General features: G+C 33.4%; 1 protein-coding gene across 1 annotated transcript in view; it reads left to right on the top strand.

Annotated features, from left to right (window-relative positions):
- Nucleotides 1–14,346, top strand: part of COP1 (COP1 E3 ubiquitin ligase) — a 253,868-nt gene that overhangs the window by 83,003 nt on the left and 156,519 nt on the right. The window contains 1 exon segment of the mRNA XM_074308440.1: nucleotides 2,807–2,883. Coding sequence (XP_074164541.1) covers nucleotides 2,807–2,883 — 77 coding nt within the window.

Here is a 14,346-nt window from a genome sequence, read left to right as displayed (position 1 = left end):
TTCTATATTGTTAAATATTAAAGCTGCTAACAAGTGAAAATTAGGGCCTTTATTCTTTTGTATCTCCTTCAGCATCAAGAATAGTGGTTTCATACATAAGAAACCCTTAATCATTCTTTGGTGAAAGAATGAACTAGTTGCCAAATTACTTTTTAGTAATACTCAAGAATAGAAAATAGAAATAGAAACAACCCTGAAATTTAATTTCTCTATATTATTAATGTGCAATATATATATTGCCTTGTATAAAAGGATATTAGGCAGAATTTGGTATGTGTGTGTATGTGTGTATATTGTGTGTGTGTGTGTGTGTGTGTGTGTGTGTGTGTGTGTGTGTGTGTGTGTGTCAGATTTTCCTTTTCTTTGCTAAAATCATATACTTAATTCTGGATATGAAGTTAGGGCTAGATCTTATGATTCCTGACTCAATACATTATTCTTTCTTTTGTACTCTGAAAGAGATAGTTTTTCTTTCATATTTTCAGACTCGACATTCTCTGCCCTTTTTGCTTTCTGATTGGTGACATGGCCTTTTTTTTCCCCCCACAGAATATGAATATTCTCTTATCAAGTCTTGCTCAGGAATGATCAGCTAAATTGATGCTAACTTAACAACAAATGCTAAAGTACAACTAACAGTAGTATACATTATTTCTGTTAGGGTTATTTTAACAGGGATTAAATCCTTAAGATAGTCTGCCAGGCATTCCACAAGAATTTATTAAGCTCTGGCTATGTACCAGGCAGTTAAGCATTGGTGATACAAAGAAAAACAAAAATAATGCCTCCTTTCAAGAAACATATATTCTAATGGAGAGACAACATATAAATAGCTAGATATGTATAATATACATATCTGGAATAGATGGAAGGTAATATGAGAAGGTAAGATATGGAAAATTTAGACATTTTCAAGGAAGCTCAGTAAATGAAGAGAGAAGGTAGTGGAACAGAAAATTGCAGAAATGAGGGATAACTAGTACAAAGTCATAGAAATGAAAGAGTATATGTGAAAGTTAAATAAGCCATTATGGTTGGATGCTGGAGCGAATAGAGGAGTATAAAGAGTAAACAACATTTGGAATGATAGAATTTTCCTTTTGAGAGGGGTATTTAGATTTTTGATTATAACTCTTAGTTCTACCCAGAATTTCATTCTAGAGGTTTCTTTACATATTTCTTTTGTAATGAATTTTAGCCCATTAAAAAATGGATTTCTCCTCTCTGAGAAGGTATAGTTTAGGTGCTCCCGCTCTTCAGAAAACACAAAATCTCAAGTAGCTATAGTCCCTTTCTGTAGTTCTAGGAGGAAGGAATATAAAATAGATTATGGGTATGTATTAGGCTTATAAAACACAGACTTCTAAAAGTAGAATCATAGATTCAGAGGTATAAGACTTCTTTGAAGTCACTGATTTTAATTCTTTTATTTTATAGGGGAGGCAGCTGAGGAAAGAACTTGATTGATTTGCCTCATCACTATGAGTGCATGGTGAGGCAGGATTTGAACTTAAGATTTTTTCTGACTTCAAGTTCAAGGCTCCATCCATTGTGCCTCTAGAATTGCCTGTTAAGACTAAAACTCTTGTAATTAATTATTAAATGTAATTAGTCTGTTGAATCACATTGCTCCATATATGTTAATATAATGTTTCTATGCAAATCTAATATCAATATTAGTAGGCTAGTGATCAGGACTCTCTACTAGAACCACTATTTTAAAATATATCTTTTCTTTTGAATTTATAGAACAGTCTAACTATGAAAGATCTTAATAGTAGTAACTCTGGCACAGGTCTGAAATTTCTTTAAGGTATAAAAATTGCTTCAGTGTAGTCCATAACCCACCCTCCCATTGTCACTTTAACATTCTACCTTCACCGTCATGTTCTTCCTTTGAAGTTGATTCGTACTGTAGATTATGGTACTTCCATATTCTTATAACTTCCAATTCTTAAATTATTTTCTCTTCTTTCTCAGGGAGTTGAGCACCTAGCTTATTGTCTTCTTTTCCTTAGTTCTTGCTTTTTGTTTTAGGGCCCTTTGTGGTCTACATTGCTCCCTCAGACTTTCTAATTTACTAATTTCTTGATTACATTTTAGCCACGCACTTTAGAGATGTTTTCATCCTAGATCTCACTGTTAAATTCACATGTTTTATAATGAAAAATTCTGATTGGGCCATGGTATCCTATTATTTCATCTTTTTGTTTTTCCCACCCTTCCTACATTTATTATTTGTCCTCATTGAGATATCTAATCCTTCTACATTTTAGTACTTCCTTTCTTAGCTCTCCTTGTGACTTTGTTTTCTTCTCTTTTTAATTTTGACTTAGCTTATTCAACTTCATGCTGCCCTCAACTTTGGAAACCTTTTCTCCCTTTACCTATATCTGCTTAATAGACTATAAATTCTCTTAAGGCAGGGTCTATAGCTTATTAGTGCTGGTATTCCCTCACAGCACCTAGCACATAGTAAGCTCTCAATAAATGTTAGTTGGATTCATGCTAAGTTAAAAACAAGTGCATACAATTGAATGATAATCAGAAAAAAATTTTAAACCAATATTGTTACTTTTTTTGGTTTTGTTATGAACTTTATATTAAAATGGGGCTATAATTAATATGAGCACTTCCAGTGATACAAGCCAAGTGTCCATACTGCATGACTCTTAACTTTGCTGTACTTTAAGTCTACATTGGGGGATTCACCTGATATTCTTGGGGGGAGAAGGAGTCTTTCTTGCATTTTCTTGTCTGCTTATATTTTATTTTTAACCTCCCCCTCTTTTTTTTGTCTTTTCAGGAAATGAGTGGTTTATATTCTCCTGTCAGTGAGGATAGTAAAGTACCTCAGTTTGAAGCTCCCTCTCCATCACACAGGTAAAACTTCAAAGTTTTCAGTTATTTGGGATTTGTGTTAGAATACACAAATGATACTAGTATTTGGAAGTTCTTACTGTACAGTATATCAAACTCTTTAGAAATTACATTTCAATAAGGTTTAAAAATTAGATTCAGGCAATCCATCCTTTTTCTTAAAGTTCTGAATTTCTTTGCCTGGAGTAAAAGAGACTGCTTTGATATTTTGTGTATCCACAATTGGATTAAAGTTTTGACTACTGAGTAACTTATAATACTGGTTTCTTCAACTATTTAGTGAATTAGAATCAGCAAATAAAAAACTCAAGTTGTAGCATATTAAATACATAATACCCGTGTTTTCCTTATTGTTGATTTCACTTTTATTCTTGGCATATGTAACAGGATGGGTACAATTTGTCATGATTTAAATGCATGACTCAGGTAAAGGCTGTGGTGGCTTATTGGAATACATTCATGGAAGGACCACACTCAACTATTAGTATCAGCCTGATGTATTATCAGAAACAGTGATCAGCCAAAAATGCCTAGAAGTACTTGAGTGCATGCATTTCCTGGTAGAGTATAATAGACTGAAATGTTTTACTTCTGTCATAGCTTATTTGGAAGCCTAGAAGATGTCCAGAAGGCCTAGTTGTTTTATAAGTCACCTTCTGCCTTTTTCATTTTAAGTTATTCTAGTTCTTTCCAGGTCAGTGGGCAGAGACTCCTATAACTGAGGTGCAAGATTGTGTTTTGATCTGCTTGCTGAGTTTGCCACTCATTTCATTATACATACGGATTTCCTGTTCATACTATCTGACATCTTAATTTTGGTACAGTTATGGTTTTAGTCTACTATGATTACTCTGAAATGCCATTCATTCTCATACTATTAGGCAGTAGTTCAAAAAGTCTTGTATTTGAAGTTAGGAGAAGACAGGATTTCAATTTCGGTTCTGGCTCTTACAGGTTATATGACCTTGGACATCTCACTTCAGTCTTTGAGCTTTGTGAATGCCCACAAGGCATTCACTACTCTTGTGAATACCCTCGTTAATGCCCATTCAGCATTCACTACTGCCAATCTCTCCTAATTCCCAGGCCCTCAGAGAAATCTCTGGTCACTGTCTTTTGCAGTGTTTTTTTTTTATTTTTTTTAACCAAGCTTAGCTCTGTCTGAGGTCTTCAGAGGTCTCTGGCCATCATTTCATAGAACAATGGTTTAAATGCATGATAGAGCACTCGAGAGTAGGTGTATACAAGCTCACTTGTTTACATCCTACCCTCTCACCTCCTGCACACTCTTAGTTACTACTCCTAGCAGAGCTTCCTGTAAAAAAAGGACCAACTTCCTGGTCTCCACAGCTTAAATAGGGTCTATGAGGTCATATGCACAGCCAATCAGAGAAGGTTCCTCCTGTTGATGATGTGATCTCAGTGTGACCAGAGTTCCCTCCCATGAGGCGATCCCTGTTTATTCACATAAAATCACATCCAGGAATCTTAGGCTATATTGACTGTTTATTTCCTGATTACAGGGTGCCTGACTCCTCCTTTGACCCTTACAGAGCTTCAATTTTCTTTTCAACAAAATGGGGCCTGTAATATTTACAATGCCTACTTCATAAAGTTGTTAGGAGAAATTGCTGTGGAAACCTTAAATAAGACATTATTATAACTGGATAGAAAAGATGTGAATTGCTTGTGTAGTGAGAATTAGGGATAAATTATAGTTAACATATATTTCATTTTTGCCCATAGTAAAGATAAAAGCCCTAGTTATATTGAATTGCTACATGGCACAGTGGATAGAGTGCAGAATCTAAAGTCAGGGAGACTCATTTTCTCGAGTTCAGATCCAATCTCAGACACTTGCTGTGTGATCTTGGGCAAGTCACTTAACTCTTTATCCTCATCTGTAAAATGAGCTAGAGAAAGCAGTGCCAAATTACTTCAGTATTTTGTTAAGAAAATCCTAAATAGGGTCATGAAAAGTTGGAAGTGACTGAAACAATTTGGCAACAGCAAATGGACTTATTTTGGAAGAACAAGGAGAGGACATAGCAAAAGTCTCCCAGGTTAGGAAGTAGCCAAGTGATAATTTTCACTGTTACCTGGAACAAACCCATCAGAGCATAGCTTTATCACTATATATGCTTTAGGGATTGGGGAATGAAGTTCAATCTTGCATATTCTGTATTTAATTAGTAGATTTTGTTGTTGTTGTTGTAAATCTTATTACATTAATACTATAAACAGAAACAATTTATGTTAGACTGTCCTCATCTCATTTTCTTCACTACACTATAAATGTACAAGCATGTTTCTAGATGAATTATTAATGTTTTAAAAGGTTTTAGGCTAGTTTTGATGTTTTTAAATCTTAATTTTCCAATCTTCCTTCTTTCCCAAGCCTTCAAAATAATGATGTTTAGGTTAAGATTTGCTGTTCTAAGGAACTTTTGATTTTCTTTTACATGCTGCAAAAGTAAAACAGTACATGGCTGGTTAGAAAATTAACTTGTTGATCTTATTGTTAAGTGGAATCGATGCTTAAAACTTTTTGGTAAACATTTAAAGACATAAATACCCTATTCTTTCAGAGTAATATCAGAATTACTAAAATTAATAATGTTACAGAGTAATAGTAATATTATTTAAGAAATAATTTTAGAAATAATTGGTTTTTCCTGAATCTAGTGAGTTTTTCTTTTTTAAAAGAAAAATGAAATAATGTGTAGTGGTTTTTCTTTCCTGAAAGCCTGATGCAAATGCACTTTTTATTGTTCCTAATACAATTGAAAATGCAATTCTTAGGACAAAACTATACTTGGAAAATAGATATTTTGAGAATAAGCGAATTTATTGCAAGTGAATAGGACTATTATACTAGGTGTAATTTAGTTAGGGTTTATTAGCCTTCATAAAATTTATTTAGGGTTCTTATAAATGTAAGTCAATATAGATACAAATGAATAGTTCTTAGGAAATTAAAATAAAATTGATACATTATTGAACTAAGAAGTTATCAATTCAGTGTGCCTGCTTTTATTCTTTTGATTTAGCATATTACATATATATTTTATTAGATACAATAAAACTGCTTTGGCATGAATTTTCTTTAATTTTAGAATCTTTTTCATAGTTGCTCTTAGTGCCCTTCCTTACCCCTGTGTTCTTACACTTCTTCCTGATGTTACTTCTAAATGAGATATAATTATCCTATATTGCTTTCTCTTTTGTCTTTTTTACTCAGAAAAATATTCCATAGTTATTTTATTAAATCTGCCCTAAAAGATTAAAAGGTGATTTGTCTAAAGATTCTTAATAGAATGCCATTCTGGATTAGAGTTCTGAAGCTTTTTATTTCCACAATTGTTTTCAGAACTGAAATTGGATTTGAAATGAAGGGTAGGTTCTGGTGAGTTTTTTAAATCAGATAAAATTAGTTTTCCCCTAACGTCCACAAAATTGTCTTATATTTAACAACAAAAATATTTCAAAAATTCACATAAGATATAAATGAGCTATGTAATATATTTATATCTTTTGCCTCATTTTTGGAGTGTAAATGGAATAAAAAAGATATTTAGGAGGTGCAAATGAGAAAAGAAGGGAAAGTCCCTTAGTGCTGGAAAACATCAGATACTTTAAAGTCATATTTATTGCATTTGTTTACTGGATAGTAAATTTATAAGTTTTATCATTTTGTCTCAAAATTACAGAAAACAAGTATCCTTTGTTAAATTTTTAGCCTTAAGTTTGACGGTTTGAATAAGCATGTGTCATAAAAATGTAATTTATAAAAAGCATATGTGATTGTATCTACACAGTTCAGTCACCTACTGCTGATCATCTATCTGACCCATTATTTTCTCTTTGATTTACAGTCATTGCTATGATTGCCAGTTTTCATGGTATGATATTTTTAGGATATTTTTTAAATGGCAGAGAGATTATGAGTGGAAACAAACATAGGTGTTTGTAGTATTTATATTTTCAGCTTTTATCTTCTCATCCTAGTATAATGTGTTTTTTAAATTACTATTAATAATATAACCTTGTGTCGCTCTTAGGAAAGCTCCTTTGGAATTAAAAAGTCTTTAAGGCTTAGTATTAAAGGATTTGTTAATGAATTCTTATTCAACCTGTGCAGAATCTTTACTGATAAGTCTTTTTTTCTGTTTGGGGTTGGGGTGCTTTCTCAATTATTATCTCTTTTTTTCTGTTACCCACTCCCTATCCAAGTCCCATTTAAAAAAATCTTTCTTAAAACTTTCTTTCAAAGTTAGATCTAATTTTTTTCATTTCAAGTTTTAGCAGATCAGATTTGCCATTTTTAATCCTTTGAGATTATTCCCTCTCTTTCCCAAATAGATTAGTATTTTCAAATGCTGTGAAGTAGTAGATTCCTTCTTCAAAATTTAGTAATTTTTTTCACATATAAATTATCTTAGAAATTTTTGTAGAAACATTGATTGTCTCATTTTTTTCATCTTTTTCACACATCTTGAGAATCTCAGAAAATTCTTCTCTTTGTATACTCAGTTTACTCATCTTAGTCTAACTACATTAGAATTGTTTAGTACTATTTTTCCTTCATCATACAACAAATTTGGGAACTTAGTATTAAGATATTGTGCCTTCTCTGTCACCATAGTACTTTCCTATATAGTTTTGTTTATTTTGTTGTTGTTGTTGTTTTTACTTTTTACTTTTATGTGAGAGTTGGACTCTGCTCTTTCACTGTCCCTAGGTTCTTATGCCAGAATTTGAGGCCTTGCTGCTTGATTATATTGGGCCTCAGATCTCAGCTGCTATCTTTCACTTTAGGGATAGCCTTCCTTTTGCCTTGTGCTGGTGGAAGAGTCATTGCTGGCCTGCCTTTGGGGAGGAATCTTGCTATGTGTCAGCATGGCTTGCTGGGCCTCGTTTGTGGCCTGTGCTGAGGTTGAGGCCTTTCTATGCTGCTGCTCTGGGACTGCTGGCTGTCTTGGGCCTGCTTTGTGGATTTTTCCCAGGGCTCTGAGCTTCTCTGCATATCCCTTGGGCTGCAGTTTGCCATTGCTCCCTGGTTATTACACTTCCCTCCTGCCCTAATGAGAAGGTCTTTCCTGCTGTTTGGTAAGTTACTTCTGTACTCTTAAATTGGCTCTGATGTATCGTTGAAGATTGTTTTGAGTAGAAGTTTGCAAGACTGAGTTTTCCTTCCTCCTTCTTGACACTCAAAGTCTTAAGGCATTTTCTAAATGCTTTTCTAGGTTTGCAATAGTTTTCATGTTGTGGAGAATGATTTACATCACTTTCATTTCCTTTAAAATATTGGAGTTGTGTTTTGTCTTTTTTTTCTCCTATCTTGTTGTTTTAATGGTTTGTTTAAATACACAGGGTTGGCCCTCAATGTATGCCGTTTCTTCTCATTTTTATTGATATTGATTTTGATCTTTGCTGAGAAAAATAGGTGCTTTGAGTAGATATTACAGAGATACTGCATATAGAATTGATTCTCAGCTTTTTTGTTATGATTTGTAAATGAAATCCTTTTCCTTTTTTAGAGCTTTCCATTTTTATTTCCTCCACTTTTTTTAGAGAACTCATGAGACATGAGACTTCGTAGCATCATAAAATTACTGAATGGCTATTCAGTATAACTTACAGATGAAAAGAATGCCCACTGGGACATATTTGACAATTGTTCATACTGTCTCTTCTTGAAGTCATTTCTAGAAGGGGCAGCACATCACTTCTCACAGTAGCCCAGGTGACTTTTTTTTTTCCTTATTTTTTTTTTTTATTATAGCTTTTTATTGACAGAACATATGCATGAGTAATTTTTCAACTTTGTCACTTGAAATCACTTCTGTTCCAACTTTTCCCTTCCTTCCCTCCACTCCCTCCCCTAGATGGCAGGCAGTCTCATACATGTTAGATATGTTATAGTATATCCTAGATACAATATATGTGTACATATTTATACAGTTCTCTTGTTTCACAAGAAAAATCAGATTTAGAAAGGTAAAAACAATCTCGTTCTTTATACATAAATTATAAACCCATTTTGATCTTATCTTAGTATGTGGTGTTAAGTGTGGGTCCATGCCTAGTTTCTGCCATACTAGTTTCCAATTTTCCCAGCAATTTTTGTCAAATAGTGAATTCTTGTCCCAAAAGTTGGGATCTTTGGGTTTGTCAAACACTAGATTGCTATAGTTATTCACTATTTTGTCTTGTGAACCTAACCTATTCCACTGATCAACTAGTCTATTTCTTAGCCAATAGCAAATGGTTTTGGTGACCTTTTCTTTATAATGTTGCTTTAGATCAGGTACAGCTAGACCGCCTTCATTGAATTTTTTTTTTTCATTAGTTCCTTCAAAATTCTTGATCTTTTGTTCTTCCATATAAATTTTGTTATTTTTTTTCTAGGTCATTAAAATAGTGTCTTGGGAGTCTGATTGGTATAGTTCTAAATAAGTAGATTAGTTTAGGGAGTGTTGTCATCTTTATTATATTCTCTCAGCCTATCCAAGAGCATTTAATAATTTTTCAATTGTTTAGATCCGAATTTATTTGTATGGAAAGTGTTTTATAATTTTGCTCATATAGTTCCTAACTTTCCTTTGGCAGATAAGATTTCCAGATAGTATAAAATAGTATAAATATAGATAATATGAAATAGTATAAAATAATACTAACAACAGTTATTTTAAATGGAATTTCTCTTTGTATCTCTTGCTGTTGAATTTTGTTGGTGATGTATAAAACTGCTGAGAATTTATGTGGATTTATTTTGTATCCTGCAATTTGCTTAAGTTGTGGATTATTTCTAATAGTAGAATCTCTGGGGTTCTCTAAGTATACTATCATAATATCTGCAAAGAGTGATAATTCCTCATTACCTACTTTAATTCTCTTTATTTAATTCTCTTTCTCAACTCTTATTGCTGAGGCTAGCATTTCTAATACAATATTGAATAGTAATGGTGATAGTGGGCAAACTTATCTTATTGGAAATGGGAATTTTTTTTCAAATAGTTTATATATCATTGGAGTTAATTGTTCTTTAAATGTTTGGTAGAATTCACATGTAAATCCATCTAGTCTTGGGGATTTTTTTCTTAGGGAGTTGATTAATAACTTGTTCTGTTTCTTTTTCTAAAATGGGTCTGTTTAACCAATTTACTTCTTCCTCTGTTAATCTAAGCAAGCTATATTTTTAAAGGTATTCATCCATTTCATTTAAGTTATCAAATTTATTGGCATGAAGTTAGGCAAAGTAACTCATTATTTCTCTAATTTCCTCTTCATTGGTGGAAAGTTCAACCTTTTCATTTTTAAGACTAACAATTTGATTTTCCTCTTTCTTTTTTTCTAATCAAATTTACCAAAGGTTTATCTATTTTGTTGGTTTTTTCCTAGAACCAACTCTTAGTTTTATTTATTAATTCAATTGTTTTTTTACTTTCAATTTTATTAATCTCTCCTTTTATTTTTAGAATTTCAAATTTAGTGTTTGACTGGGGGTTTTTAATTTGCTCTTTTTCTAGCTTTTTTAGTTGCAAGCTTAATTCATTCATTTTCTCTTTTTCTATTTTATGCAAGTAGGCCTCTAGAGATATAAAATTTCCCCTTATTACTGCTTTAGCTGCCTCCCACATATATTGGTATGATGTCTCATTATTGTCATTCTCTTCGGTGAAATTATTGATTTGTCTATGATTTGTGGTTTTATCTAATCATTCTTTAGGATGAGATTATTTAGTTTCCAATTATTTTTTGGTCTGTTTCCCCCTGGCTTTTTATTGAATGTAATTTTTATTGCATCATGGTCTGAAAAGGATGCATTTACTATTTCTGCCTTTCTGCATTTGAATTTGAGGTCTTTATGTCCTAATACATGGTTGATTTTTGTATAGGTTCCATGAACTGCTGAAATGAAAGTGTACTCCTTTCTGTCTCCATTTAGTTTTTTCCCAAAGATCTATCATACCTAAGTTTTCTAGTATTCTATTTACCTCTTTGATTTCTTTCTTATTTATTTTGTGGTTTGATTTATCTAGTTCTGAGAGCGCAAGGTTGAGCTCTCTTAACAAGAGTCTTGCAGCTCTCTTAACTTCTCCTATAAAAATTTAGATGCTACACCATTTGGTGCATATACGTTTAATATTGATGTTGCTTCATTATCTGTTACCCTTTAGCAAGATATAGTGCCCTTCCTTATCTCTTTTAATTAGATCAAGTTTTGCTTTTGTTTGATCTGACATAAGGATGGCCACCCCTGATTTTTTGACTTCATCTGAAGCAAAGTAGATTCAGCTCCAACCTTTTACCTTTACTCTGTAGGTATAGCCCTTCTTCAAGTGTATTTCCTGTAAACAACGTATTATAGGATTCTGGCTTTTAATCCAGTCTGCTCTCTGCTTTCTCTTTGTGGGGGAGTTTACCCCATTCACATTTATGGTTAAAATGACTAATTCTGTATATCCTATCATTTTGTTAATCCCGGATTAAGCTTTTCTTTTCTTTCCCCCTTATTTCCCTAGTATTAAACTTGTGAACACCACTTGCCTCATGCAGCCCTCTCTCTTTAGGACTTCTCCTCACCTTAGAGTCCCTCCCTTTTTCCTAAACATTTTCCTTTCAATTTCTATATTTCCTTCTATTTAGCTTACTCCTTCCCTTTTCCCTTTCCTCCTCCCACTTTTCAATGAGTGGGAGAAGTTTCTTTGTAAATCAAATATGTCTAATATTTTTCTCTTTGTGCCAATTCTGAAGAGAGTAAGATACTTGCTATGTTCATCCTCCTCCTTTGTTTCCCTCAAATATAATAGGTTTCCTTTGCCTCTTCCCTTTTTCTGGCACAATTTTCTTTCCACCTCTAGCTTCTTTTTTATATTATAACAGTAAAACCAAATTATACATGTATTCTTTATGTATACTCATAATAGAAATATAGTTCCCAAGATTTCTTTTTACCTTTTTATGTTTCTCTTGAGTTATATATTTGGAGCTTAAACTTTTTGTTTAGTTCTGTTTTTTTCTTCAGAAATAGATGGAATTCACTTATTTCATTGAATTTTCATCTTCCCTGGGAAAAAATGCTCATTTTGGCTGAGTAAGTTATTCTTGGCTGCATACCAAGTTCCTTAGCCTTTCAGAATATCAGATTCTAGGCCCTTCAATCCTTTAATGTGGACGCTGCTAGGTCCTAAGTAATCCTTGTTGTGACTACTCTGTATTTGAATTTTTTTTTTTTTCTAGCTGCTTGTAATATTTTTTTCTTGGTCTGATAGTTCTGGAATTTAGTCACAATATTTCTCGTTTTGATTTTGCAATCTCTTTCAGTAGGTGAAAGTATGAATTCTTTCAATGTCTATTTTACCCTCTGTTTCTATAACATTGGAACACTTCTTTTTGATGGTTTCCTGAAAAATATTGTCTAGGCTTTTTTTTTTCCCCTATCATAATTTTCAGGAAGTTCAATAATCCTCAGATTATCTCTTCTAGATTTGTTTTCCAGGTCTGTTGTTTTCCCAAGTAGGTATTTAACTTTTTTTTTTCCTTCAATTTTTTTCATTTTTTTGGTTTTGCTCGACTGATTCTTGGTATCTCCTTGAGTCAATTCTGATTTTTAATGAATTATTTTCTTCATTTACTTTTTAAATTTCTTTTTGTAATTCTCCAATTGAGTTTTTAAATGAGTTGTTTTGTTCTATGGAAATTTTTTTTCCATTTTGCCTATTTTATTTTTTAGAGAACTATTTTCTTTTTCCAATTATTAATTCTGTTTTTCAGAGAGTTGACTTTTTTATCCATTGTACCTTTTAGGATATCTGTATCTGTAGGATGACTTATCCAGACCCTCTTGCCAAGCTTCCCTTTCCTTTCCCCATTTTTTCCCTAGCTCTCTTGTAAGAGCCTTTTACATTTCTTCTATGAGAGTCTCTTGTGATGGGGACCAGATCATATCCTCCTTTAGGGTTTCATCTAGACACAATCTGTTTTTAGTCTCCTCAGGGTTTAAAATCTTTCTTTTTCAGTATAGAAGCTATCTATAGTTAGAGCCCACTTTAACTTTTTAACTCATTTTGACAAAAAAGAAACAACAATAACATAAAAAAGAACTGCAATCTGCTTTTGGGGCAGTGTGGTATTACCAAGCTTCCTCTACAGACAACAGGAAGCAGTGAAGCAGCAGTGGAATAGCAATAGCTGTGATGCATCTACATAGCAATTGCGTTCTGAGAGAGTCACTCTGGGTGTTGGGTGAGTGTGGCCAGGTCCTGAGAGACTCTAGCATTTTGGGATTATGGTCTTTACCCTTTGCATTTATACTTCTCTGCTGATCTACTGGCTTGCTGTTACAGCAAAATAGTTCACACTGTAGTAAAGTTCTCCCTGCAAATTCTCCACAGGCTGAGACCACACCCCGACCTCCTCAGGTCTGCTCAGCTTGAGCTGCCTTCCATGCTCTCACTGCCAACTTTCCTGACCCTCCTGGCCTAACTGTCCCGCCCGTGAGCAGAAACAGACCTTTTCTGGCAAATTTCTAGAATATTTTCTGTTGGTAATATGTTATACTCCCAGTATTCATGGGTTTTGACAGTCAAGCACTACTTCTGAGGCCTTTCATAAAAGAAGTAGTCTGAGGGTAAGGAAGAGCTTAGATAGATGCATGTGTCCTCTCTGCCATTTGGCTCTGCTTGTCCCTCCTTGCCTCTTCACTCCTCCTCCCCCCCCAGTTGGCTTTTATACCTCTGATTGCTAGGAAGTTTTTCCTGTCCTCATATGACTTAATTTGTGGCGCTCAGAAGTATACATGATGTTGTAGGTAAATTGTTGAACTTGAAATTCAGCAAAAGTAAACTGAAGCCTGTTCTTTCTTAGCAAGATAATAGTTTATTAATAGGGTACTGAACTTGTTAGTAAAGGGATCAGTGGCTTGCTTCAAATTATTCCAAAAACCTCAATCTGAAGATTTAATTCATTTTTATAAGGTTAGAAGAAAAAATAGAACAGGGTAGGTAACATCATGTGATTGAATACAATGTGATTGCTTACATAGCTGAGGTAAGTGGAACAATATGATTGGTTAGAAGTCAGGAACCAAAGGGCTGGAAAAAACCTCCTTCCTTCCTCCTGTGACTAAGAAGTTTGAGTCTACTTACAAGATTAGAAGGAAGGGGAGACTTCTTTGGATAGTAAATCATATATCTCTGAAGGACAGCTTTATGGGGATAAATATAATAGACCAGTCTTAATGATATTCACATTTCTCAAGGATAGTAGATTTCCTTGAGGCAAGAATAGAATAGTAGAACTTGTTACAGGTCAGTTGAATTTCCTTTGTACATTCAGAAACAGAACTGTGACTTAGGCAGTTACAGAATAAAATCAATGAATTGCAGATAGAATCAATAAAAATGATACAGAATCAATTTAATCTTTTCTGTCTGAAGATATACAGAGGGCTGATAGCAA

The sequence above is a fragment of the Sminthopsis crassicaudata genome, chromosome 4 (genome assembly GCF_048593235.1).
Source record: "Sminthopsis crassicaudata isolate SCR6 chromosome 4, ASM4859323v1, whole genome shotgun sequence".
NCBI lineage: Eukaryota > Metazoa > Chordata > Mammalia > Dasyuromorphia > Dasyuridae > Sminthopsis > Sminthopsis crassicaudata.
This window is presented reverse-complemented; position numbering and strand designations above follow the sequence as displayed.